This window comes from Streptopelia decaocto (assembly GCF_964273445.1).
Source record: "Streptopelia decaocto genome assembly, chromosome: 4".
Classification (NCBI taxonomy): Eukaryota; Metazoa; Chordata; class Aves; order Columbiformes; family Columbidae; genus Streptopelia; species Streptopelia decaocto.
The window spans coordinates 76465805-76491044 of record NC_138658.1 but is presented as its reverse complement, the minus strand read 5'-3'; the positions used below and the strand labels follow the sequence as shown (position 1 = coordinate 76491044).

At 43.5% G+C, this 25240-nt stretch overlaps 1 protein-coding gene across 1 annotated transcript in view; it reads left to right on the top strand.

The window, feature by feature from the left end:
• Positions 1-23032, top strand: part of ALMS1 (ALMS1 centrosome and basal body associated protein) — a 72085-nt gene extending 49053 nt beyond the window's left edge. The window contains exons 12-19 of the mRNA XM_082051886.1: positions 3122-4296; positions 7424-7532; positions 9962-10141; positions 12318-12562; positions 13628-13811; positions 14029-14092; positions 17426-17525; positions 22805-23032. Coding sequence (XP_081908012.1) covers positions 3122-4296; positions 7424-7532; positions 9962-10141; positions 12318-12562; positions 13628-13811; positions 14029-14092; positions 17426-17525; positions 22805-22849 — 2102 coding nt within the window. The 3' untranslated portion in view covers positions 22850-23032. The remainder of the gene's footprint in view (positions 1-3121; positions 4297-7423; positions 7533-9961; positions 10142-12317; positions 12563-13627; positions 13812-14028; positions 14093-17425; positions 17526-22804) is intronic.
• The last annotated feature ends 2208 nt before the right edge of the window (positions 23033-25240 follow it).

The following is a 25240-nucleotide window of genomic DNA, read 5'->3' as shown; positions in this document are numbered from 1 at the left end:
GAGGTTTTGGTACTTCTAGAAGACAATTTAAAATGCTTGTAGAAGACACACTGGACTTCATTATTTTATGTTCATTTATATTTTTTGGTAAGTGTACCTAGCACCAATAGTTGAACTAATGCAACGATAAAGGCAACGTTCACAGAATCCCAGAATGTCAGGGGTTGAAGGGCCCTGGAAAGCTCATCCAGTGCAATCCCCCCATGGAGCAGGAACACCCAGATGAGGTTACACAGGAAGGTGTCCAGGCGGGTTGGAATGTCTGCACAGAAGGAGACTCCACAACGCCCCTGGGCAGCCTGGGCCAGGCTCTGCCACCCTCACCAGGAAGAAGTTTCTTCTCCAATTTAAGTGGAACCTCCTGTGTTCCAGTTTGAACCCATTGCCCCGTGTCCTATCACTGGTTTTCACGCAGAAGAGCCTGGCTCCATCCTCCTGACACTCCCCCTTTCCATCTTGATCCCCATGAATGAGTCCCCCCTCAGTCTCCTCTTGTCCAGCTCCAGAGCCCCAGCTCCCTCAGCCTTTCCTCACACGGGAGATGCTCCACTCCCTGCAGCATCTTGGTGGCTGCGCTGGACTCTCTGCAGCAGTTCCCTGTCCTGCTGGAACTGAGGGGCCACAACTGGACACAAGATTCCAGGTGTGGTCTCCCCAGGGCAGAGCAGAGGGGCAGGAGAACCTCTCTGACCTACTGACCACCCCCTTCTAACCCACCCCAGGTCCCATTGGCTTCCTGGCCACAAGGGCCCAGTGCTGGCTCATGGTCACCCTGCTGTCCCCAGGACCCCCAGGTCCCTTTCCCCTATGCTGCTCTCTAATAGGTCATTCCCCAACTTACACTGGAACCTGGGGTTGTTCTGCCCAGATTCAAGACTCTACACTTGCCCTTGTTCTATTTCATTAAATGTTTCCCTGCCCAACTCTCCAGCCTGTCCAGGTCTCTGATGGCAGCACAGCTTCCAGTGTCACCACTCCTCCCAGTTTGGTGTCATAACGTTGTCTTATTTTCTAATGGAAGAAATAATTCTCTGTGAGCATTTATTAAATGCGAGGATGAGGAAACAAGTGGAGTGAGGTAGAAAAATGCTTTTCTTCATTGACTGTGGGTGACTCAGGAGAAGAATGGAGGTTGTGGAGAACGAGTCTGTGTATAGAAGTGAGTTCTCTGAGCAAAAATCTGCAGGAACAGACAAAATATCCTGTTGGAGCAGAAATCAATGGAAACCTGTCTCTGAGTAGCCCAGATAAAAATGAAAAGGGTAAGACATGTGTTAATATAAAATTATATAATAGTATTTTCTTGTAGCTGTGATGGTCTGAAGACACAGGCAAGAAAAGATCTGTAGGAAGAAATGATCTTTTGTTAAACCAGCCAGTATGGGTAGAAATTTAAACAGGTTTTCTGAAGAGACTTGTATGTCAAAAACCTTCTCTGACTTCTGCAACTTTATTTTTAGATGGTCTAATAAAAGTTTAGCTCTACCCACAGGGCTTGTCTAGAGTGTAAAATTATGCAAGTTATGTATGTGGTGGTAAAGTTTCGCTGTATAAACTTATTTTTATTTTTTGCCTGTTTGCATTCCTTCCATTTTGTTGGCAACTTTTAAAAAATACAGAAATAGCAACAATTCTGCATAGTATTCCCAAGCCTGATCTCATTTGTCAGGAGGATGAGGAGGAATTGTCTTCCATAAATACGTAACTGCTGATCTTGTAGGGAAAGACAAATTCCTCCATTTTCAGAGTTGCTGAGACCAGCTCTGGTGATGCTGTTTTGACATTGTACTCAAGCATCTTCTGTGTTGGGAAACAAGAGATGGATAAAACGTGAGCAAAACAAGTGACTAAATAAAAATAAGGTATGAATTAATGCAGTTTTACCCTTCCTGAGCTTATCTTTTTCCCACCTGGAACTGAGGTTTTATACCAATATAGCTTGTGGCTCTTGCTGAGGTGGGTGGTTGTTTTCCTCCTGGCTGTGGGACTTGACTTGCCACCCTGCTGCAGAATCAGTGACAAAACTTCCTCGGATGAAGCAAAGAAAAGCTGCTTCCCAGGTCTGTTGTCATCTGTAGGTCATTGACACAAGACTCTTTCAAACAAACCAACAAAAATGCAGACAGAAAAGCAAACCAGCTCCGCATCATCGACTCGTTGTTCTTACCATTAGTCAATGGACTGTTCTTTTTTTGCATTGACTTTTTATTTATATTAAAGCTATTACTACACTATAAAGCATCTTTGAATGACGTACTTGGCTAAAAACAGCGTGGAATTTCTTGCAGTAAGTGTAGCAACTTGGGAAATCCTTCTTGCACTCGTGTCTGTAACTTTTACTTTCAGCCCTTATGGTTCATTGTATAATTTGGTCCATTATGCAAAGAACGTAATGTGAAACACATTTTTGCTTTTTAGTTTGTTTTTTTTTTTACAGTAGGTTACAAATGGCTTTAAAATTATTTTGGAGTGTATTCCTGCTCGCACGTGCTGTGCATGTACTTAATTGTATGTCTATTACCAATGAGTTTATAATTGGATTTCTGCATCTAGTCCTTTGTAATTTCAGATAGAAGCATATTTGGGGGGATTTTCGCTGCTGCTTTGAACTAAAATGTGTCATTTGAGCTTGAAAGCAAAGCAGAGCTAGATCTGGATCTTGGTGTGATATCAGACATGGTTCTAGGAGTAAGTGGTACTATTTGGCTTATATATAGTGGTATTCTGAGTGAGGTAAGAGAGGATGTTCAGGGCATGTTTGCTCCTGGGCATTGGTCTAAAAAGAGGCAAAATGAGTTGTGGCTGCCTGTCCTGAGTTTCCATATATATATATAAATAAACCCTCAGTCCAAATTTTGGTCGGGGTAATTACCTGTGGTGTAATGAGATTCGTCCTTCAGATTCAGTTGGGTATAATATTCACTTGGGTTCCATGTTGCAAATGATAGAAAATATTCTTTATGTTCTTTTAATAATGCTGAAACGTCTATATTTGTTGCAGTTTGAGAATGGGTACAATGATTCCTGCTTTTAACCCTTCGACGTGTGTTAGGATGAAAATCATCCTGTTTAAGATTTGCTGTAGAGAGACAACAATTTTAAGTGTTTTCTTCTCTCCTAGAACACACAGATCACCCGAAGGCCATCAGAACAACTCATTCGCTCTTCAAATCTGCCCGGTTCTACCTTCATCATCCAGTGCCCACGTGTGAGAGCTTCTTCTTGTCCAACAGCGAGTTGTCAGAAGACAGTTCTGGTGTCGGACACCCCAGACCTTCCTCAAGAGCTGTGCTGCACAGTCGGAAAAAAGCACATCGTCATCAACGGCTTCTCTCTGTTCGTCATAAAAAGGAGAGTGACAATGAATTCTTTCCACTCACCGCAGAAGCAGATGACAGCAAGAACGAGGAGCTAAATGTTACCGCATCTTTGGAGAGTGATACGTCAGGGAAGGAGCAACTTCAGCCTGGCAGAAGAGAAGCAGAACAAAAGGCAGGTAGAAATTATCCTTTGCTGTGTAGCCAAACGACTCATGTCGATGAGACTCTGGAGAAAGATCTACCACCGAGACACCGAACCCGCTCCAGTGGCAGCTTAGATGAGCTCTGGATTAAATTTTTGGAGCGCCAGAAGAGACACCAGTGCCATGATTTTAGGAGGAGCGGTGAGCTCTCCCTTGTTGAACGCCTCGATCGACTGGCCAGGGTCCTTCAGAACCCCATCAAGCATACACTAATACCAGCAAATTCTGAAAAGGATGTTTTTGATGGAGGAGAGCAGAAGAAGATAAGACTGCCAGAAAAGAACGTGTCTGAAAGTACTTTAGAGTCTGGTGTTGAAGAAGGACCACGCATCACCCATGATAAAAATAGTTTTGTTGAGCTCAGGAAAAATGGGTCAAGCAAGAAAATTATCTGTCACATGAATAAAATTCTGGAGCGCCAGCAATACTTGGAAACTCCCAGTGACACTTGTTCGGAGCCGCGGCTCAGCGGAGATCACGGCACCACCATCAGTTCCACCACCTCGGAATGGGACGTGGCGACCCAAACGGAGGTGGAAACCACCACCCAGAGCGAGGGGAGCAGTTCCAGTTCCACCATCGACACGGCCAGGCTGATCAGGGCTTTTGGGCACCAAAGGGTACGGGTGTCACCAAGGCTCTCCCGGCTTTATTGTACCATCGACCACCAGAAAAACCGCTCGGAAAAGCGGGACAAGGGAAGCGACAAAGCGGTGGCTGTAGAATATTCCAAAATTACTTCTGAGAGACACAGGAAAAGGAAAGAGATCCAGGTATGTGGTCAGTTAGACCAAAAGACAATTTTAAATAGTCTTTATGGAAACTCTTAGACTACTATATAAGTTGTAGAGTTTGTTACTCGGAGAATCGTTTAAAATTTCCCAGAGCGCATTGTTTATATGGTTGGTTTCTCTGTTTGATCCAAGCAGGTCTAACAAGTCTCTGCCTTTCCAAGAATAAGGATGAGATCAAATGATCTTAAAACATCAATCGTGTTTTCTTCCCCTTTCTTCGTATTTGTCTTTTTTTTCCTCTTATTTATCTTGGGAAGCAGATCCTGCTCTATCTGATTTCTAGTTCTCTGCAGGGTCTGTGCTTTCGCAACCCTGAACACCACAGGGTACGTTGGGCTTGTAGATTTTTGACTCCATGTTGCTGCATCAATATCTCGATAAATAGCATTTCATAAAAATTGGAAATGAAAATTTCATAAAAATTGAAAATTATTTGAATTTTATTACTGTTTTTCTATTTGAAATGTTGGAATTATTTTGTATTGTGGAGTGTTGGTGGTTCAGTTTCTTCTTTAACTTCTGTACTTGGCAGTTTGGGCGTATTAAAAGATTACAGTAAGAACATCCAGAGTTTTGGTGCTCTGTGATAAACATTGATGCTGAAAAGTATAGGAACAAGGCAAAAATATTTTTCTTTTATTTTGTATTAGCAGAAGAAAGTGATAGTGTCAGCAGTACTAACAGATTTCATTGAAATGAGTTAGTTTTTAATAGAAACAAGTCAAACTTAGTCTGTGTGTCAAGTAAGCTAAGGAGACCACACCTGGAATCTTGTGTCCAGTTGTGGCCCCTCAGTTCCAGCAGGACAGGGAACTGCTGGAGAGAGTCCAGCGCAGCCACCAAGATGCTGGAGGGAGTGGAGCATCTCCCGTGTGAGGAAAGGCTGAGGGAGCTGGGGCTCTGGAGCTGGACAAGAGGACACTGAGGGGGGACTCATTCCTGGGGATCAAGATGGAAAGGGGGAGTGTCAGGAGGATGGAGCCAGGCTCTTCTGGTGACAACCAGTGACAGGACAAGGGGCAGTGGGTTCAAACTGGAGCACAGGAGGTTCCACTTAAATTTGAGAAGAAACTTGTTGGGGGTGAGGGTGGCAGAGCCTGGCCCAGGCTGCCCAGGGGGGTTGTGGAGTCTCCTTCTGTGCAGACATTCCAACCCGCCTGGACACCTTCCTGTGTAACCTCATCTGGGTGTTCCTGCTCCATGGGGGGATTGCACTGGATGAGCTTTCCAGGGCCCTTCCAACCCCTGACACTCTGGGATTCTGTGACTCTGTGAGTGCATGTCTGGGGGAGAAACAGCCCTTTTCAAGACTAAGAATGGTTTAGAAATGTTTTTAATTAATATTTTTATTTATAATCTTTATTTTAAGGCAAAAGAAAATTGTCATAAACTTTGTGATCATAAATCAGAACCCTGACTAACAATGAAATTAGGATCCAACATTTCTTGCGTGGTTGGAGGAGCTTATATTCCATATTCCATTCATGAGACTAATCTTTCTGTGTCTATTTGGACCTTAAAAAAAATATCTAGGCTTATGCCTGTTAAAATCTCTGATTACAGTAATATTTAGATTAAAAGCTCGCTGTTCCCAGTGCTTGATATTGCGTTGAACCCCTATGGCTTTAGAAAGCAGCATATTTTACCTGCCAATGCACTGTTCTTTCTTAAAAATACACGTACAGAGACACAGGACCCACTTCGAATAAGGAATGAGAGGAAATTGATGGCAGACTTAATTTAATATCCAAATTTGGGGGATTTCTGTGATGCTTGGCTGAACAGAAATTAAGATCTGTTTAGGATCCCTCCTCCTAGACAGATCCCTGTACAAATTCTTCAGGCAAATGCTGCATTTTGCAGCTCATTTTGTTTCAATACGAGCCTATTGTCAGCTCTGCTTCCAGAAAACCTGCTTCCAGCTTTTGAGAAATGTATTTATAGCTGCCAAACCCAGCCCAGCAGGTTTTTCTCTCTTCCAGTTTCTGGTATTTCTAAAGCACTTTTCAAGCTGCCATCTGGTAGCAGGTACAAAGCTAAAAGGTGACGCTATTCAACGGCTTTGAAAACACCGCGCTGAATGTTCTAACCCAAAGAGGAATATTCATGTCAATATTCAGTATTGAGCAGCTGCTTATATTTATTTCTGTGAGCCGATCTACATGGAAATGTTGAAGTTTTTTCCTTTATGCTGTCTTTTGCCGAACACATATTCAAATTTGCTTCTGTTCTCTCAAAGAAGATGCACAACTACTACATCTGTCTGGTGCGCTCTACAAGAGCTGAAATAGCTTTATGAAACTAAACCCAATTTTTGTCAGTATGCACCAGAGTAAAAGTCGCCTCCTTTTCATGTTGAAATGAAATTACGATCTGCAGCAAAGCAGAGGTTCAATAAAAAGGTAATTAAAAAGCCTCTGTTCACGTCCATCGGGGCTGGCGTTATGAGTTACTAATAGGATACTAATTGCTATGATCAAGGAGGAAAAAAAAATCTGTTTCCTAATGAAAAACGGAGTTGCAGAGATTGGTCTGTGCCACACTGCGTATGAAGCCTGGGGATGCTCTATCAGTTAATTGCTGTTAATAAAGCACTAACCTTCTCTATAGCACCAAAAACTTGTGGGCTAGATACACTTGTAGAGTATATTCCGTTTTAAATGGCTGTAAAGTTAGAACGTGTCATAAAATTTAAATTAATCTATTGTGACGCCGTTGTGCTGCTCACGTCCCTGCACCTGGAACTGCTGGTTGGGTGAGTTCTGAAGATGTGAACCTACTATTTTGCCTAAGCTGTGGCCTTACCAAGCGTCTTCTATTTCTTGCTTTTGTCGAGTTGAATGTTCCCCACCTGGAGAACTTTGTGTAACGAGGATCCCAGGCTGAGGGACCTTCCCATGGTTTGCAAGAACTTTGCTCTTTCATACAAGTGCTTCGGTATGAATTTACAAAACAACGTGTTCGTCTTTCAAGACAGTTTGTCCCTCCAGCAGTAACAGGAAAATCAAGGGAAGAGTGATGACTTTTTTTTGCTGTTTAAAACCTGCTTTCTGTTCCTTTAGTAATTCAGGAATTTCCGTTCTCTTGCCTGTTTTTTTGTTTCTAGAACGTGATCTCCCTTTCGTCTGATTCGACTTCTGCAGGTTCTTGGGGGCCAAGCTCTGCTCTTAGTACCAAGCGCCGCACACGGATGTTAAACAAAGGGATCCAAGCAGGTGAGGTGTTGAATTCCAGACTTTTCTGTATTTGCTTCTGATTTTCATCTCTTTGGAAACCGTCTCCAAAGTCTGTGGCGTGTTGCTGGTGACGGGTACGTACATGCAGCATTCTTCAAATTCCCTTCAAATATTTTTAGAGAAAGGTGTTACGTTGTAATTAAAATAAGCAATTTAATTTCCGTTCTTGGTCTGCTCGCATAGCCACTTTTCTCACTTAGAAGTTTATTAACCTAATAAACTTCTGATCCATTTCAATAGTAAAGGTGGACTAACTATAATTTTTTATGTATTGTTTTCTCCTCAAGCCATCTGTTACTCACAGAATGTATTTTGTAGGCATGTGCTATTTCAGAAGCCAACTGCAGTGTTTCATGTTCTTGGTAATATTTTGGATGTTATATCCTATTTAAAACAAGCTCATCCTGGACTGGTGCAGTTCTGCATTTGGGTTTTTCTGGTGGCAATTATCAGTTTCTCCATTGCTTTCATTCACACACCAAGTTACAGAATCACAGTGTCAGGGGTTGAAGGGCCCTGGAAAGCTCATCCAGTGCAATCCCCCCATGGAGCAGGAACACCCAGATGAGGTTACACAGGAAGGTGTCCAGGCGGGTTGGAATGTCTGCACAGAAGGAGACTCCACAACCCCCCTGGGCAGCCTGGGCCAGGCTCTGCCACCCTCACCGGGAACAAGTTTATTCACAGATTCAAGTGGAATCTCCTGTGTTCCAGTTTGCACCCATTTCTTCTTGTTCCTACCATTAGTTGTCACTGAGAAGAGCCTGGCTCCATCCTCCTGACACTCCCCCTTTCCATATTGATCCCCATGAATGAGTCCCCCCTCAGTGTCCTCTTGTCCAGCTCCAGAGCCCCAGCTCCCTCAGCCTTTCCTCACACGGGAGATGCTCCACTCCCTTCAGCATCTTGGTGGCTGCGCTGGACTCTCTCCAGCAGTTCCCTGTCCTGCTGGAACTGAGGGGCCACAACTGGACACAAGATTCCAGGTGTGGTCTCCCCAGGGCAGAGCAGAGGGGCAGGAGAACCTCTCTGACCTACTGACCACCCCCTTCTAACCCACCCCAGGTCCCATTGGCTTCCTGGCCACAAGGGCCCAGTGCTGGCTCATGGTCACCCTGCTGTCCCCAGGACCCCCAGGTCCCTTTCCCCTACACTGCTCTCTAATAGGTCATTCCCCAACCTACACTGGAACCTGGGGTTGTTCCTGCCCAGATTCAAGACTCTACACTTGCCCTTGTTCTATTTCATTAAATGTTTCCCTGCACAACTCTCCAGCCTGTCCAGGTCTCTGATGGCAGCACAGCTTCCAGTGTCACCACTCCTCCCAGCTTGGTGTCACCAGCAAACTTGCTGACAGTCACTCTATTCCCTCATCCAAGTCATTGATGAATATATTGAATAATACCGGCCCCAGCACTGCCTCCTGAGGCACTGCACTGGATACAGGCCTAACTGGACTCTTCCCATTGACCACGACTCTCTGGCTTCTTCCCTTCAGCCAGTTCACAGTCCATCTCACTACCCGATCATCCAGACCGCACTCCCTCAGTTTAGCTGTGAGGATGCTGTGGGAGACTGCGTCAAATGCCTTACTCAATGCCTTCCTTCCCATCCTAAGATTGATTAATGACTGTTTTATTTGTCAGACATATCAGTTATTTATTTATCACTGTTTTTTTCCTCCCCACATGCAAGTGGATTGAATCAGAAAAGCAGTTGCATGGCTTGTTTTCAGGATCGTGTTACGACTTTTTGAACGTTCATTGAAACCTTCCACTTCACATGTTTCTGTTCAATATTTGTGGTGCTGTTTCTGTCAAATATTTGTGGTGCTCTGGGCAAACCAGATCCAGAAAACCTGTAGTTCCATTGTCGAAAATGTAAAGCTGTACATTGACCTGCCATTGTGTTGTTCAGCAGCTGGTTTTGAAGTTGAGAGAGTCCACTTGGATCCCCAGCAAGGAGTATAATCAGTTCATAATTTAATTCTCACCCCCCCGATAGATATATATCTATAGATATCTATCTATATGGGGGTGAGATATCTGTGTAGATATATATCTATATGGGGGGTAAGAATTAAATAATTAAAAACATATATATATTTAATACATATATAAACATATGTGTGCTTGTTTTCCTTGGGGTACTTGGTTTACACCATGTTAGTGTTACTCAGGTTATCATGTAGTAACAAACCTGAGTCACTGTAAACTCTCCTTGAATTGGAAATGAAAATATAGAAGATTTTCCCTTTCGAAGGTGGCATAAAGAAAGTGACCCTTCAGAGTAAAAATTGAGGTTCACCTCCTGAGTGATGCACGTCACATGTGCTGATGTTGTAAGTATTAATATTATACTTCCAACTGCTCTGGAATAAGATGTTACTGCTTCATTTTTGACTCCAGGAGACTTGGAAATAGTGAACAGCGCAACCAAGAAAAACACTCGCGATGTTGGTGTGACTTTTCCTACCCCGAGATGCAACCAGCCGAATCGACGGCCGCAGGAACCCTGGCATCGTGTCCAGGGTATTTTTGGAGAGTCAGCTGGTCTGGTCGCAGATCACCGGGCAGCAGGAAACAAGGGTAAGCGGGAGGGACAGCCGGGCCATTTGTTCTTGGAGAAAAGGACAAAAAGGAGCAGGCGGCATTTACCACAAGGTCAGCCTAAGATCTGCTTTCTCACCAGACCAGAAAAGCTCTACACCTCAACAGCGACTAGCAAAATCCATGAGGAGGATTAGCTAGGACATGGAGTTGTCCGTCACTAGTATGGCCAGTTCTTATTCTGGTTTTAATCACTGAATTTTAAGCAAAAACCCCACATCAAGTGAGCTCTCTAGTGCTCGAATATAGTGGCACTTTCAATCAGGCTGTTAGATGTCACAGAAACACAGAATCCCAGAATGTCAGGGGTTGGAATGGACCTCAAAAGCTCATCCAGTGTAATCCCCCCATGGAGCAGGAACACCCAGATGAGGTTACACAGGAAGGTGTCCAGGCGGGTTGGAATGTCTGCACAGAAGGAGACTCCACAACCCCCCTGGGCAGCCTGGGCCAGGCTCTGCCACCCTTACCAGGAAGAAGTTTCTTCTCCAATTTAAGTGGAACCTCCTGTGTTCCAGTTTGAACCCATTGCCCCGTGTCCTATCACTGGTTTTCACGCAGAAGAGCCTGGCTCCATCCTCCTGACACTCCCCCTTTCCATCTTGATCCCCATGAATGAGTCACCCCTCGTTCTCCTCTTGTCCAGCTCCAGAGCCCCAGCTCCCTCAGCCTTTCCTCACACGGGAGATGCTCCACTCCCTTCAGCATCTTGGTGGCTGCGCTGGACTCTCTCCAGCAGTTCCCTGTCCTGCTGGAACTGAGGGGCCACAACTGGACACAATATTCCAGGTGTGGTCTCCCCAGGGCAGAGCAGAGGGGCAGGAGAACCTCTCTGACCTACTGACCACCCCCTTCTAACCCACCCCAGGTCCCATTGGCTTCCTGGCCACAAGGGCCCAGTGCTGGCTCATGGTCACCCTGCTGTCCCCAGGACCCCCAGGTCCCTTTCCCCTACACTGCTCTCTAATAGGTCATTCCCCAACTTACACTGGAACCTGGAAAGGTTGTAGATAGGGAGCAAAGAATAAGGCGAGGAAAGATGGATGAGGTGGGAATCATGTAGATACTTAAATTTGATTTCCAAGGTATAAAAGGTTCCGTTAAGCTCTAAGTTCAGTCACTCTAAGTTGTACTTAATGTTTCATGTACTGAGACTTCAACCAGCATTTTTTCAGGAATACATGGGGGAAGGTTGTTGTACCAGAAGAACTAGACTCATCTCCCTCTTCTGGATAGAGCTGCGTTTTTGAGCTGATTGTGTAGCTTCCAGACTTTTTTTCATTTAAATTTCCTGTCAGTCCTCACAATGTCATGATTAAATGTTTAAAAATATTTTCACTAGTCATCATTGTTGTTGTAGGGACACATCATTCTCTCTTATACCAGTTTGATTTAGAAAATTTAGAATATCTACTCAGTACTAGCTGATGCATTCCCATTCAATTATGGATGTAAACTGTGAGTAATCTAATTCTTATACACATATTTAACATTTGGAAGATGTAAAGCATTTGATCTTCAAAAATATCTATAAGAAGACGTAGGACTTAGGACAGCAATGTGTAATTGCTGATGAATAACTATTCTTTCTATCAACAGACATACTTGCAAACTAAGCCATTTTGTGCTTTTTCACAAGTATTGTTTGATAAAGACTTGCTGGTTTTATGACACTTGGCAAACAAATTCTTTCGAAACTGCTGAAGGTGTTTGCTGCAGAGTCCCACTGTTGTTAAACTGAAGTATTTATTGCGCTGTTGGGCCTCTGATTGGATTTGTCTAAGACCTTGGGCACGAACCATCTCTTCTCCCCAGGAACAAGCGCCAGGAGCAGAGGAAACGGCCTCAACTTACACCAGGGGAGGTTGAGGTTGGATGTGGGGAACAATTTCTTCCCCAAAGGGCTGTGGGGCATTGGAACAGGCTGCCCAGGGCGGTGCTGGAGTCACCATCCCTGGAGGGCTGGACAGACGGACATGAGGTTCTCAGGACATGGGGCAGTGACAGGGGTGGGGGAACGATTGGACTTGATGATCTTGAGGGTCTTTTCCAACCAAAATGATTCTGTGGTTCTACGAAGGGCCATAGATGGGGATGGAAAATAGACATGTGTATTGTCTACAGACGTTTATTGTCTTCTGTGGCCTTTCAACAGGGATTTCATGGTTTGTCCAAGCAGAAGACCTGAAATCTGAATCTAGGAAAGAAAACCATTCCAACTTCTTTCCTGGTCCCGGTCCTGCTTGGTTTGAACCTCTGACCAGCACAAAGCCTTGGCGAGAACCTCTCCGGGAGAAGAACTGGCAGGAGCAGCAGCGCAGCAACGGGATCCAGCCAGCGGGCCCAGAAAGAGCTGCCGAGAACAGGCCCTCGCGGCCGCTCGTGAAGCTCACGCTGCAGGTAGAGGCTGCCGGGGCCTCGGTGGGATTTGGGGAGGAAGACTGGATATTTGGATATTGCTGTTTCACCTTTGTCATCAGTGAAAGTCAACATGTTACAGACGGCTTCTGCTTAAAACAAAAACCAAACACATCCCCCAAAACCAACCAACCAAAACCAAAACCAAACAACAAAAAGCCACCAAACACAAAGCCAACAAAACAAGAAACCAAATGAATTTGTGAGTTTTGTTATGGTAACCTGGCTTTCTACAATGTGCTAATATATTTGAATTGACCTGATATTTTAAGGCTTAAATCATTTGGCTTCAGGAACTAGAGGGTATGGAGCTGAGGTAGTGTTGTACTTGCTTCCATGCAAGAATAATAATGTGTGATATACATAGTATGCGATTAAAATGGACTTTAATTCATACAGCACAAAAGACGTCCGTTGTGTGCATGCTTAACATGCATATGCAGTGTACGCTGCAGGTGGGATCACTAAATATCTGTGGAAAAATACAGATGTAGCCATAAAAAATATTTTTGAAAGAGATTGTCCGCAACAAGAGAAATGTAAAGGAGGAGCTGGTAATTAAGGGCCACTTCTGAAGTTTCTTTAAATTGCGTTACATCTGCTCATGTTCTGAGACTGCCCTGTGGTGGAAACTGAAGTGCGGCAAATGGAGATATCAGCAGATCGCTTTCAAAATTCCACTTCTAATCCAAAATGAATTGCTGATTGTGGTGTGCCCACTGATTTATAGCAAGGGAGACACTAATAAGTTACAAAATCATCTGTCCTGTGGGCTCAACTTTGTGAACATCGCTACACTCTTTGGCGAAGGGGTTTGTGTCCTTTTTGCTAATTATTATTTCTGGCCATTTATAGTTTGTTAAACAAGATCTCTGAGGAACTACTCAGCATCAAGGATACAAGAGTTTGTCTATTATAGCAAATAGTATTTTGTTAGGATTTTTCTCCATGCTTTGGTTAATGGTGTTAGATATTTTGATTATTCCCTTCCAGCTGTAGGGAGACAATCCGGCCACTTCACCCTTTGGTTTTTTCCATCAATTTTAGGAGGCCCTTGCAGTGCATCGTCCTGATTTCATCTCCCGCTCTGGAGAGCGCGTGAAGCACCTGAAGCTGGTGATGGAGGAAAGGAGGATGCAGAGCGTCCTGCAGGCCGAGCGACAAGAGCTTTTTAACCCCCCGGAGAAAAGAAAGGGCTACAGGAACGCAAGTCACGTGCTGTCTGACAGAGGTACCTCCATGGTTCTGCTTTGTACATCCTATAGAAATTAAGGAATTCCCACATTCTACTTAAATTTGCGTGTATTTTTAATAAAAGTGTTACAGTTATTTAACATTCCTATCTATAAAAACCCATAACTTACAAAGGAGTCATTATCGTTGCGGCAGTATTCTTACTGAGAAACAGACTTGCTCACCATTCTCTTATCTCAACATTTTCCATTTAGGCTTTTTGATGAGAGAAAAGAGAAGAACAGTTCCAAAGAGTGAAATGTTTCAAAGATCTAAACGGTAAGCTTAAGTAAATTTTGTTTCGGGTAGATAAGTGACTTGAGTAAATGGGTGGGAAAGATGGATAAATTGTACTTGCAGTCAAAGAGTTGGGTGTTGGGCCTAATTCAGATTTTTCAGTGCAAGATGTAGACACCTTATCAGAGGAAGAAAGCACCTATTTAGAAAACCCAAGAAACAATATAACTTTGGAAAAGTTATTTTTACCTAAACCTGAGTATTCTGCTGTGGTATCTGCCCTCCAAGCACTGCAGCAAACTCTGCAGGTACCAAAAGGACAGGAAATGTGGGGTGTGTGAACTAAGTAATAGGTGGCAGTGGTGCTTCCCTACCAGAAGAGAGATTTGGAGAAGGCAGAGGAAGAGTCTTCTTGGAGGTGCACAGGAGTGACAGGACAAGCAGCCGTGGTGACGTGTTACAGTAGGAGAAATTCCAACTGGAGATGAGTTTTTCACAAGGAGGGTGGTGAAGTGCTGGACCAGCGCCCACAGATGTGGCTGAATCTCCATCCTTGGAAATAATCACAAGTTGGCTGGATAAGAACTGAGTATCCTGATCCAGCCTTGAAGTGAGTCCTGCTGTGAGCAGGAGGTTGGACTGGGTGACCTCCAGAGGTCCTTCCAACATAAGTTATACTGTGATTCTACAAAATATCTACTGGCATACACAGTATATAGAATAACCCCCTTGATATATAAGCTGGGAGAATCAAAAAATGTTTTATTTTAATAGCCTGTGGCATTTACAAGTATTTTTAGGGCATCAATAGAGAGGTGGCAAAAGTGGTAAATATGGTAAATATACCAGTTTGTGAGGGAATGCACCTCCATGTGTTTTAGCTGAGGTAGGATTCGTGTTTGAGTCTCTTGGACTGGGAGGTCGATGTGTCTGAACTCAGGAATTTTCAGGAACTCTGATTTCAGAATAACCCAAGTCAGCAGGACTTGCACAGAGACTGATCGAGGCCGTCACGCTTGGCCGCTTCTTTTTGTTCTTGTGCTGTCGTATTCCAGCTCTCGGTTGGAGCTGAGAAATAATCTGTTCCGTAATATTCTTTTGGAATCCACACCTATAATGAGTGCAGAAGCTTTTTCGCTGTGAGCCTATAAATGAAATTTCTCATGGCAAATTAGCTAGAGGGAGTGAAAGCAATTTGCAATGAATTTACCTACAATTTTGCGCTGTTCACTTCTTGTTTTAAACATCTTTATGGTTGGATGGATTATAATGGGGAATCTTGATCTTTCTTTGAGGGAGCCCTGGATTGGCAAAAACCTCGAGAGGATGGTGAGATGGTAATAAAGCAAACCCCCAAATCTTGGTGGTATCTCCCCCCATCCATTATCACATCAATAGGCCTTCCAGAAAAGTGTAAGAGGAGTAAAAGAAACATCAAAATGTGATTTATTTCCTCTTTTCTATAGTGGTAGTGTGGGTAGTGACATTTTTAGAAAATATGACCTACAAGCAGCTGCAGACAGAGCAGGAAAATAGGGATACATGGAACACAGGTTGCTGGAAGACTACAGTTGCTTTTTTAAATTATCTTTTAGGTGTTGGGTGTGTATTTGGTTGCTTATCAGTTCCAGTCTGAACTTTGATGGGCTGGTGTCACGGTCCATTCAGTGATGGACTTGTGATGGTTCTTTCACTTTGATCTCAGAGCGCAAAATTAAGGCAACCAAAATGCCAAGGGGTTATAATTCAATCAAGCAGTGTCACTTTATTAATTTGCCCGTAAAGCGGCACGTGATAGAGGGAGAGAGTAAGAAAAGGAAAAGGGAAAAGAAACAGGGATAAGTAAAAGTAAAGATGAGAAATGAGGTTGCGTTTATCACCAGTTGAGTTCCAGAAGCGTCTGTCTGGTCTCCAGTCCCGTGGAGTCCTGCCGGTCCTCTGTCGTGGTTTGGGATCCTCTGGTGGTTCATTCTGGTCTCATCTTTTATGCTTCTTCACCCCCCTTGCTCCCATTGTTTCAGGCCAATCTCTGCCTTGATTTTGCATCCCAGGCTCGTACTGCGCAGGCTCGAGAGATTCACGCTTTCTTTTGCCAACGCTTACGTGTCCAGCATTCAGGGGTCTTTCTCTGGTCCATTGGGTGAGCTCAGGACCCTTGGTGAGCTTCTGGGCATGCTCCTTGTCGTTGGCCGTTGTTTGGGGGAGCAGGTGAGGGACACGTGCAACTGAGGCTGCAGGTGAGAACACATCTGCTGGACAGCAGCTGTTGTCCCTGGGTCGAAGAGACCCTCATACCAACAGCCTTCAGGAGGCTGGGGCTTCTTTGGCTGAAGCAGCAAAGTCCACACATCAGCCATTGTGAGCAGCAGCCCCCCCATGTCAGAGAAACCAGTGCAACACAATGCTGCTCCTCGGGCCTCTCTCCAAGTCACTGTCCATCTGTTCTTTCTGTCAGGGCCTCAGTTCTCTAAGTTCTTGATGGCGATGGTCAGGCAAATTCTGCTCCATCTTCAGACCGACTCTCACAGCTGGTAAACAAACGTCTTTGCTTTCTTGATTCTCCTTTCTTAGTTTTGCATTATCCTACAGCTTCCTATTACTTTTCCAGCTAATTTCTCGTCCTTCTCTCTTCTGAAACACTCAAGCGACACCCAACTTGTACCGACTGAATAGCAGACGGGTGCAAACCGATGCACATTTGCCTCCATCACTTCTCTTGCTGGTTTGAAATATTATTTTCCTACTGGAATTAGTACCAGGACAACTGTCAGAGCTGCCCCTCCTGGCCAGCGGGCTGTATTCATTTAAAATGTTCAAAATGGGGCGCGTTGAAGTATTTTCAGTCATCTTCCATCAATACGAAGCATCCCTCGCTTTTTGGCTCTGATAGGGAGAAGTTCAGCACTGGAGAAGACAAAACATTGACCTAAACAGGGCGGAAGATGCCTGAATAGCTTAAATCAAGTTATTCTTGCAATAAAACTATTGGTATTGATAGGTAAATATCCCCAGAATAGTCTCAAAGCAATGGGGCTGTTCTGTACTGAAGATAGTGAACTCTACCTTTTGCAGCTGGATAATCATATCAGCTGTACGCTCATTTTAATGTTATAAATATTACTTTTCAGGAGGGTGCTGCTTGTAAAAGAAAAGTACTATGGGATGTGGGAATTTCCGGTATCACAACTGTTCCGTGTTCCTCATTTTCCCTGTGTGACACTAGTAAACCCCCAAATAAATGTTTCTGTGATGTGGTTGGCCAGTGGCTTTTAACAGAATGTGAAGATAAAACAGAGGATGTTTTAATTTTTTTTTTTTAATATCAATAAATTCCTTCCAAGTCACTATTTTTGGCTTTTTCTGTTTACACTGCAGGATCTATGAGCAGCTGCCAGAGGTGCAGAAGAAGCGAGAGGAAGAGAAGAGGAAAATGGAATACGACTCATACCGCCTGAAAGCACAGCTTTACAAAACAGTGAGTGTTCTGGTCAAGTATTTATACTCAAACATTGCAGAATTTTTTTCTTCTTGAGGTCACAAGCGTGATAGTAACACTTACTACACATTAATTCTGTGATATGATTTTGCAGCTTCTAGGTGGTTAGGATATATTAACATTTAATCAGGGTGAAAGCAGTCAAGCTTAGCAAAACCTGGGACACAGAATCCCCCTACCTAACCTGAAATCCTTCCAGTAGCTACGCGTGGTATATGGAGAAAAAGACAAAGAAGCACAGTCCTGATTAAACCATATAAAATAGGTATTGAGGGCAGAACAAGAGGGATTGTGGAGCATATTTAAAGAAGATACTCCATGGATGGGCTCTTTGAACTGAAGGCTGCTGGTTTTGGTCGCATGTACCCTTGCTGTAGATGGATTTAGCTCTCACAAAATCGTGATTAACAAAGCCTGGAGTCATCACTCTTTATTTTGCTCCAGTGGAGAACTGGCCATCCTGGTGGTAACCTGTTAAACTGGGGGGGGCTGTGGGTTTCACAGGCTGAGAGAGTTGGGGTGTTCAGCCTGGAGAAGAGAAGCTCCAGGGAGACCTTATTGCGGCCTTTCTGTACTTAAAAGGGGCTGAAAAGAAGGCTGGAGAGGGACTTTCAACAAGGGTATGTAGTGATAGGACAAGAGGACTAAAGGAGGGGAGGATTCAGGCTGGCCATGAGGAAGAAATTGTTGTCCCTGAGGGTGGTGAGAGCCTGGCCCAGGTTGGGCAGAGAGGTGGTGGATGAACCATCCCTGGAGACATCCCAGGCCAGGCTGGACGGGGCTCTGAGCAACCTGAGCTGGTGAAGATGTCCCTGCTCATGGCAGGGGGGGCACGGGGGGAGCTGGGAAGGTCCCTTCAACACAGACTATTCCATGATTCTCTGATTCACCAGTAAGTGTTTGTTGTATCATCATGGCACTGAACAGCACGGGACCTCCTCTGTTGAATAAACCAGTATCCCTGAGAGCAGATAGGACTAAATTTGGACCACAAACACTTACCCAGCAGTTCAAGAACGGTGTCTATGCTGGGGGCCTCACCACACAACCAGCAGCAGACTGAGGTGAGGGCTCTGGGATTTTGGGGAGCAGCAGAAGCTGCCAGTGGGGCCCGTTTCTCTGGGTTTCTCTAGGATTCATTCTGCTGTGAAACTGTGAGATCCCCGCTTCTGTCCCCACTAAACACTGTTGCTCGTGCTCTTCAAGCTGTGTAACGCGTGCTTTGTGTCTCTCTCTAAACACAAGTGTAATTAATGACAGAAAGATTGAAAAACCCTGGCTTAAGCCTGATAAGAGTCTTCTGTCCTTGTCCCCTCCTATGTGCCCACATCATCCTATCTGATATCTTTGTGTAACAAGCTATATCAGTTTATACAGTCATGCAATAAATGTTCTGATAGAGGACACCCATCAGTCCCCTCTGAGAAGTGCATCTCCAAACCTGACCAGTATACATTATTGCGTTTTGAGCTGTTCTAGGCATCCATATGCTTAAGCTTTCTGTTAAGACTTATTAAGATGCAACAGTTTGCAATACAAACACTGACATTCTAACCTGACTTACCTTCTCACTTTTTAACTAACCTATATACCATAAAACGTGGCCTTGTGGAGAACACTGACAGCAGGCAATAAACTACATTGTAAATAAATAAACCTCAGTGGTTTAAGGACACTAATTAAACCTGATTTTCTTTTTCTCCTATTGATCTTAAGGTTGCACTTCAGCTTTAGCATTGCAGCTCTTTTCTGGCTGAGTTGTCCTACCAGAGCTGGAATAACAGGGTTAGTTATTCATTGGGAACAGCAGGAATTGGATTTTAAAAGTCAGGGTTCGTAACGCAATGGGTTATCCAGAATATTTCCCTAATCTGATTGTGGGTACTTGCCGCTAGAATTGCTTCAATTCCATGCTGTGCTTTTGCAGGGTATATCCAGCACATATTTCTTTAACTAGTCTGAGAATCTCAGTAAGGTCTTAAGAGGGAATAAATGCTGGGAATTGTTGACTTGAAGTAGCGAAGTCAGCTGGAAGCAGAAAGGGAATCAGATCAGAAGGTTTGTATCCAAGTGTGGTTTTGATTGGAAGAGAGATGATGGTTCATTGCAGTAAAACACTGTCATCTTTTTGTCGTCTTCAATGATGTGGAATAGCTGTAGAGAGTCTCTGTAAATACAGTGAATGGGTTGTGTAGAATTTGGTTAATATGTTGCTGAGAGCATCAGTTTCTAAGCTGATCTGATTATGCACGAAGTAAAAGAACCACAGATTGTGTGGAGTGACTCCGAAGATAACACAGGAATTAGGAGATTATTAGGAGAAGAAAACAGTTGGTAAAAAAGTTAGACTGAAAATGTATGTAATCTAGGGTTGTATCATTTAAATTATCTGTAGCATCATATCCTTCTCAGTGCTGAGTTTGTGAACTGCTGATGTAAACCAGCAGATCAGTACTCTGGAATAAATCTAATTTATTTTAATTGCAGTCACCTAATGGAGTCCTGTTATGCCTGATGGTAGAGGACAATTCCTCCCAAGAGCATTTGGCGTGTACCCAGACACACATCCTTAATGATTAACTTCTTTATTCTTCACTTTTTGGATTTTAACAAGCCAGCACTCAACACCTTGATGGGGAAAGGATGAATTTGTGTCCCCGCCACCCCAGAGAGCAGCTTGTAGGTGAAACTGCTGGTGAAAGTGTGTGCTGGGGATCCTGTTCTGGGGTGTCCGAGGTCTCCATTTGTATCTTCCTGGCTGAATTTCTGCTGTGCAGACAACACCTGGCAGAGGAAACCGCTGGGCAGGTGGGATTGTCTTAAAACTGCCAGATAATTTGGCTTAGTGAAGGAGAGACTAAGCACTTATTTTCTTCTTCCAGCACCTTTGGCTGAACACTTTGTTGTAATAATGAAATGTGTTTATATCTTACATTTATTACACCTCAGCTGGGATAGAATACAGCGCTGGGACACTGGTTTCTTCTGTTTCTGTCGCTGATAACCTAAGGAGCGGACATTTAGAAGTAAAACTAGGTGTACACCTCACTAATAGCTGGCTCCGAGGATGGGATTAGCAAGCGCTACATCGTTCATGCCATTTCTACAGGGTGTTGAGGGCACCCAGGGGATAAAAATTTGGGCAAGGAAGCAATGAATTAAACATGTACACACACAACACGTGAATGTGGACAAGGATTGTTTGCTGAAGAATCCTCACACCAGAGTTTAAAGGTATGTTAGGTATAACTGCATATTGATACCATTTATGGGCTGATGCTTCAGAAGGAAAATGAACACCAGCTTCTTGGAAATATATTGTGAGGAGAAAAGCAGAATTGTATGTTCGCAGCAATAACAGCCAGTCTGGGATGTGCTGCTCGCTGGAGGTGGCGTCTTCTCCTCATCCCCCTTAGGGAATAATGATCTTAGTGTCCAGGTTGAGGGATGAGATCAAACTGAGTTTATTTGGCTCCAAATAAGGCCCCAACTTAGTGAATAAAAATGAACAAAATTTACTTACCTTTTGTAAAGTACAACGGGAAATACTTATACGGGACACCCCGTTTTAAGGCATTTATGTGCTGATGTGGGGCAAAGCAACAGGAGGTGAAGAGAGAACAAAATGAGTTTTGTTTGCACTGGGTGAGGAGAGAACTGAAAACCTATTAAAATGTATTAAAATTCCTGTGCTGGAAAGCGACTGAGGCTTGCACAAGCTTTCTTAATTTTTCCAATTGTTAAATACTTATCTTTATTAAGATAGCAAAGTTCTTTTTATCAGAGGATGCGCATGGGTCTGGGCTGATGTTCTCTCCCCGTGTCCCTTTGCTTTTGTACTTTTAATTTCAAAAAGAGCATAAAATTATACTAGTCAGATAAGGGAATGGTGCATGCTCTTAATTTTGAAAACCGTATGGTCAGGACAGATTTCGGAGCTGATGGCAGCACCAATCAGAACTCTTTCTACCCTCAGTGAAATGAAAATGAACCTTATGAGTTTATCAGATACAAATTGGTTCCATTACTGAGCCTTTTCCATTTTTGTAAATAGGGCGCATGGGAGAAACCTTCATAAAGGAGACAGCAAAGTTATTAATTTATGTATTTCCCTCTAATCCTTAAAAATATATCAGCATTCAGGAACACTAAACACCATTTTATTTATGGGTGGGACGTGTCTTTTAGAGCCAATACAAGGTAGAGGCCACAAGGTGTCACTACCCCAAAGGAAACAGCACATTCTTCTAGAGGTGTAAAACTGCATCACACTTTGGCTGCTTCAGAGTCTTATTTTTGTTTAATATTTGTTTTTTCATCCCCTTGGCTACATTTTCGCTCCTGTCAGCAACATGTTAAGGGTTGGTTTGGTTTGCAGTCGCTTCCTGGAAGTGAAGCCAAGAGGGGAGATCATATCGAATTGCTGCTTGGATGGCAAAAGGGTCTGTGAGCTCTAAGGGCTGTCCAGAGGATTCTGTGTTGGTATATACACTATATAGAGTATCTACATACACATATATTGCATATATTGTGTGTGTATGAAGAGCTGAGCTGCGTTCATCTGTGCGATACGAAAGGTCTCCTAAGGTAACGGTTGTATCATCCCCACTGCTGTTAGTAACACCTGAGTTACCCAAAGCTCTTACCTTATCGTACGCATCTATAAAGCCACGTAATATATATATTCCACACATCAAAACATCAGTGAGCTGGAGAATGAGGTGCTGTTCCGTTATTGGATTGCGTGGGGAAGAACACCATGACAGAGCCGGCTGCAGCAGCGATTCTCAAAGGTGCTCGAACGCTCTGCTGTGATTCGTGTCCAGGGGGCTTCGAATCCATCTTTGGACTTTCTTTTTCGCAGGGATTTGTCCATTTGCTTTGTGAAGTGTAACCGGCAGGGTCCCACAGCTTAAGTGCACAAGGCTGGGACTCTACAAGTATTCTGCGTCGTCTTGTTTTGTTTCTTTAAAACTTATAATCTGTTGTTTTACATTATGCCTCCCCAGATTATTTTTGGAAGAATCTGCAAATAACGTTACATTTTCACCTGCTTCAGGCTGCTCAGGATTGTACAGACTTTGATCCCTTCCCCTTCAGTTGTGGCTCATCCCTCCCACTGTAATGAGGAATCCTCATTTAACCAGTTACTATTTATTATAGAAAACACCTTCTGTGTCTCCCACTACCTTCATGCTTAGTGGTTTTAATTTTTAGAGCAGTAATACTCATCTCTCACTTTGTTTTTATCTTTTCAGAAAATCACCAACCGTGTCTTAGGGAGGAAGGTTCCCTGGAACTGATAACGATCTGTTCTTGTGCTTCATCAACTTGTAGCACAAAGGAAATTGTGATGTGAAAAAGCTAATGCAGTAAATACTTGTGCAGTGGATGTTTTGTGCTATTCACTTGTGTCATTTTTGTACTAATATAATCGTGCTGTATTTAAGAATCAATGATTTGATATAAATGACAGATTTTTTTTTTTAAATAAATGGCTGGTTTTTGTAGCGGTGTTATGCACTTCCAAACTAAACATAGTTTGGAAGCACTTGGTTCATAATATATTTATAACTACCTGATGGAAATAGCAGTTTAATATATATTTTTTAATTGCTTTGAACAATGATTTTTAATTTTTTATCTTGATGTAGAAAAAATACTTGTAATGTTTTGTACTGCAAAAACCCCTTAAATAAATAACATCGAATCAGTTTGTAGTAACTACTGCAGCGCTTGTGAAATACATCTTTGCTGTCCGTATGGACCTCACCTAAAGAAAGTGGGATATAATCAGCAATTCCTCTGCTCAGCACAGAACGTAAGAACTGGCCAGGTAACCGTAAGAGCTGTTTAAACTGGGTTTTATTTGTACATCACTGATTTGCATCTTTCTGTGTGAACCAGGAGAGTCTAATCTGAGACATTCTCTGTGATATTGGGTGAGTCCCCCTCACTTCATTAGATGCTCATGGGTTGACAGGTCTACATTTCACCAGCAACAGATGAAATACAAATACAAAGATTGTGGTTCTTGTTGATAGAAACCTGAACTCTGAGTTTCATCCGCTTATCGTAACGGAGTTTGTATTGAACAGGAAAAGACTCTGAGCAAATCTAAATGGGTGTGAACAGTGGTTTCCTATTTTCCTTTCTTCAGCTATTCATAGCGATTTAGTTCAAGGAGCAGCTGCAAGGGTGCACCGGGTTCTGAGAAGGGCGAGGCACAACTTTTGGCTTCTGATGTTCACCAAGAGTTTCACAGAACGTCTTGTTTCAGGCCTTGGCTGAGCTGCCCAGCTCTGCTGTGAACCCCCGGAGTTCACATTGGGCTGTAATGAATCAAATCTTCAGATGCTGGGAAATAACGTGATTCCCTGAAGGTCATTACACCTGCACTAAATCACACCAGACAAAGGTTGCACACAGTATTTTTCAAGTTGTGCCCTGTGCTGGTGGTACCATGTGCTGTTAGATCCAGAGTCAAGTGACAGAACATATGCATGTATAAGATTTATATTTTATTTAGATATACTCTTCTTACCAGAATAGCGTGTAAAAAGCCCAACCACCACAAAACCATGATCTAATACGTCAGAAGATCTCAGAATACATCTGGTCTCAGAAATGTGAAGTTAAAAGTGCAGGTTAACAATAATACACTATTACATGGCTGCGATAGATCCGCTCATAGAATTCTGATCTCCTCACCCCTTTCCACTTTCTAAAACCTGTTTTTTTACCTATATGCTCCTTCCACTGTCTTGTCCTTGGGATCAATTTGGGTGCAAGTTGCCGCTCTGCTTTTGCTGTTTTGGGGCTAGAAAGCAGCTTTGTATGTTGAAGCAGAAGGTGCTAAAATGTGCTGGTACTGAGATTTGTCCTGAGATTCTCTGATATCCATATGAATAGACTTGTCCTGTGTTGGAATCAGGACAAGCTCTTGCTCATTTAAAGCCAGTTACCTTCATAAATATGCCTTTAAGCTTTCAACTAATGAAAAAACAAAAGAGCTTAAGGGCCCTGCTGATGCCTCAGGGGGTGCTTGGAAGTTTTATTACAGTCAGATAACACGGAGAATGGTTGTTTTTATTTAAATGTAGTGTGTCTGTGTTAAGAAAACAAAGAGGTCAATAAGGAAGCACATTGCAAATTGAAGGAAGGTAGAGGCAATTAATTTCAGCTGGCTGGAGTACCCATCTTCATCTAAGTAGGGAAGCAGGCATTGGAAAACCTTGCAAAACAAAGAGCTGCTGCATATCTTTGATGTTTTACCTTGCTTAAAAATGTTCACTACAGAAGTTGTCTGGCAGTCGCTGTCATTCTGTGAGTTGTCAGAGTTGCAGCTTGAGAGGCTGAGTGACAAGGAGCTGCAACTCCTCGTTTGGTGGTAATTTTGTGGTGTGTTTTTTCTCTGCCAGGAGGGAAGCATTGGTTTCTGTTAACAATCGTCTGGTTTGGAATGCTTTAATGTGTCAGAATCGGTGATCTGAACGCTGGGCTTGGATGTTGGAACAGGTTGGCCAGAGAGGTGGTGGATGAACCATCCCTGGAGACATCCCAGGCCAGGCTGGACGGGGCTCTGAGCAACCTGAGCTGGTGAAGATGTCCCTGTCATGGCAGGGGGGGCACTGGGTGGGATCTGAAGGTCCCTTCCCACCCAAACCATTCTGTCATTCTATGTTTTACCCTGG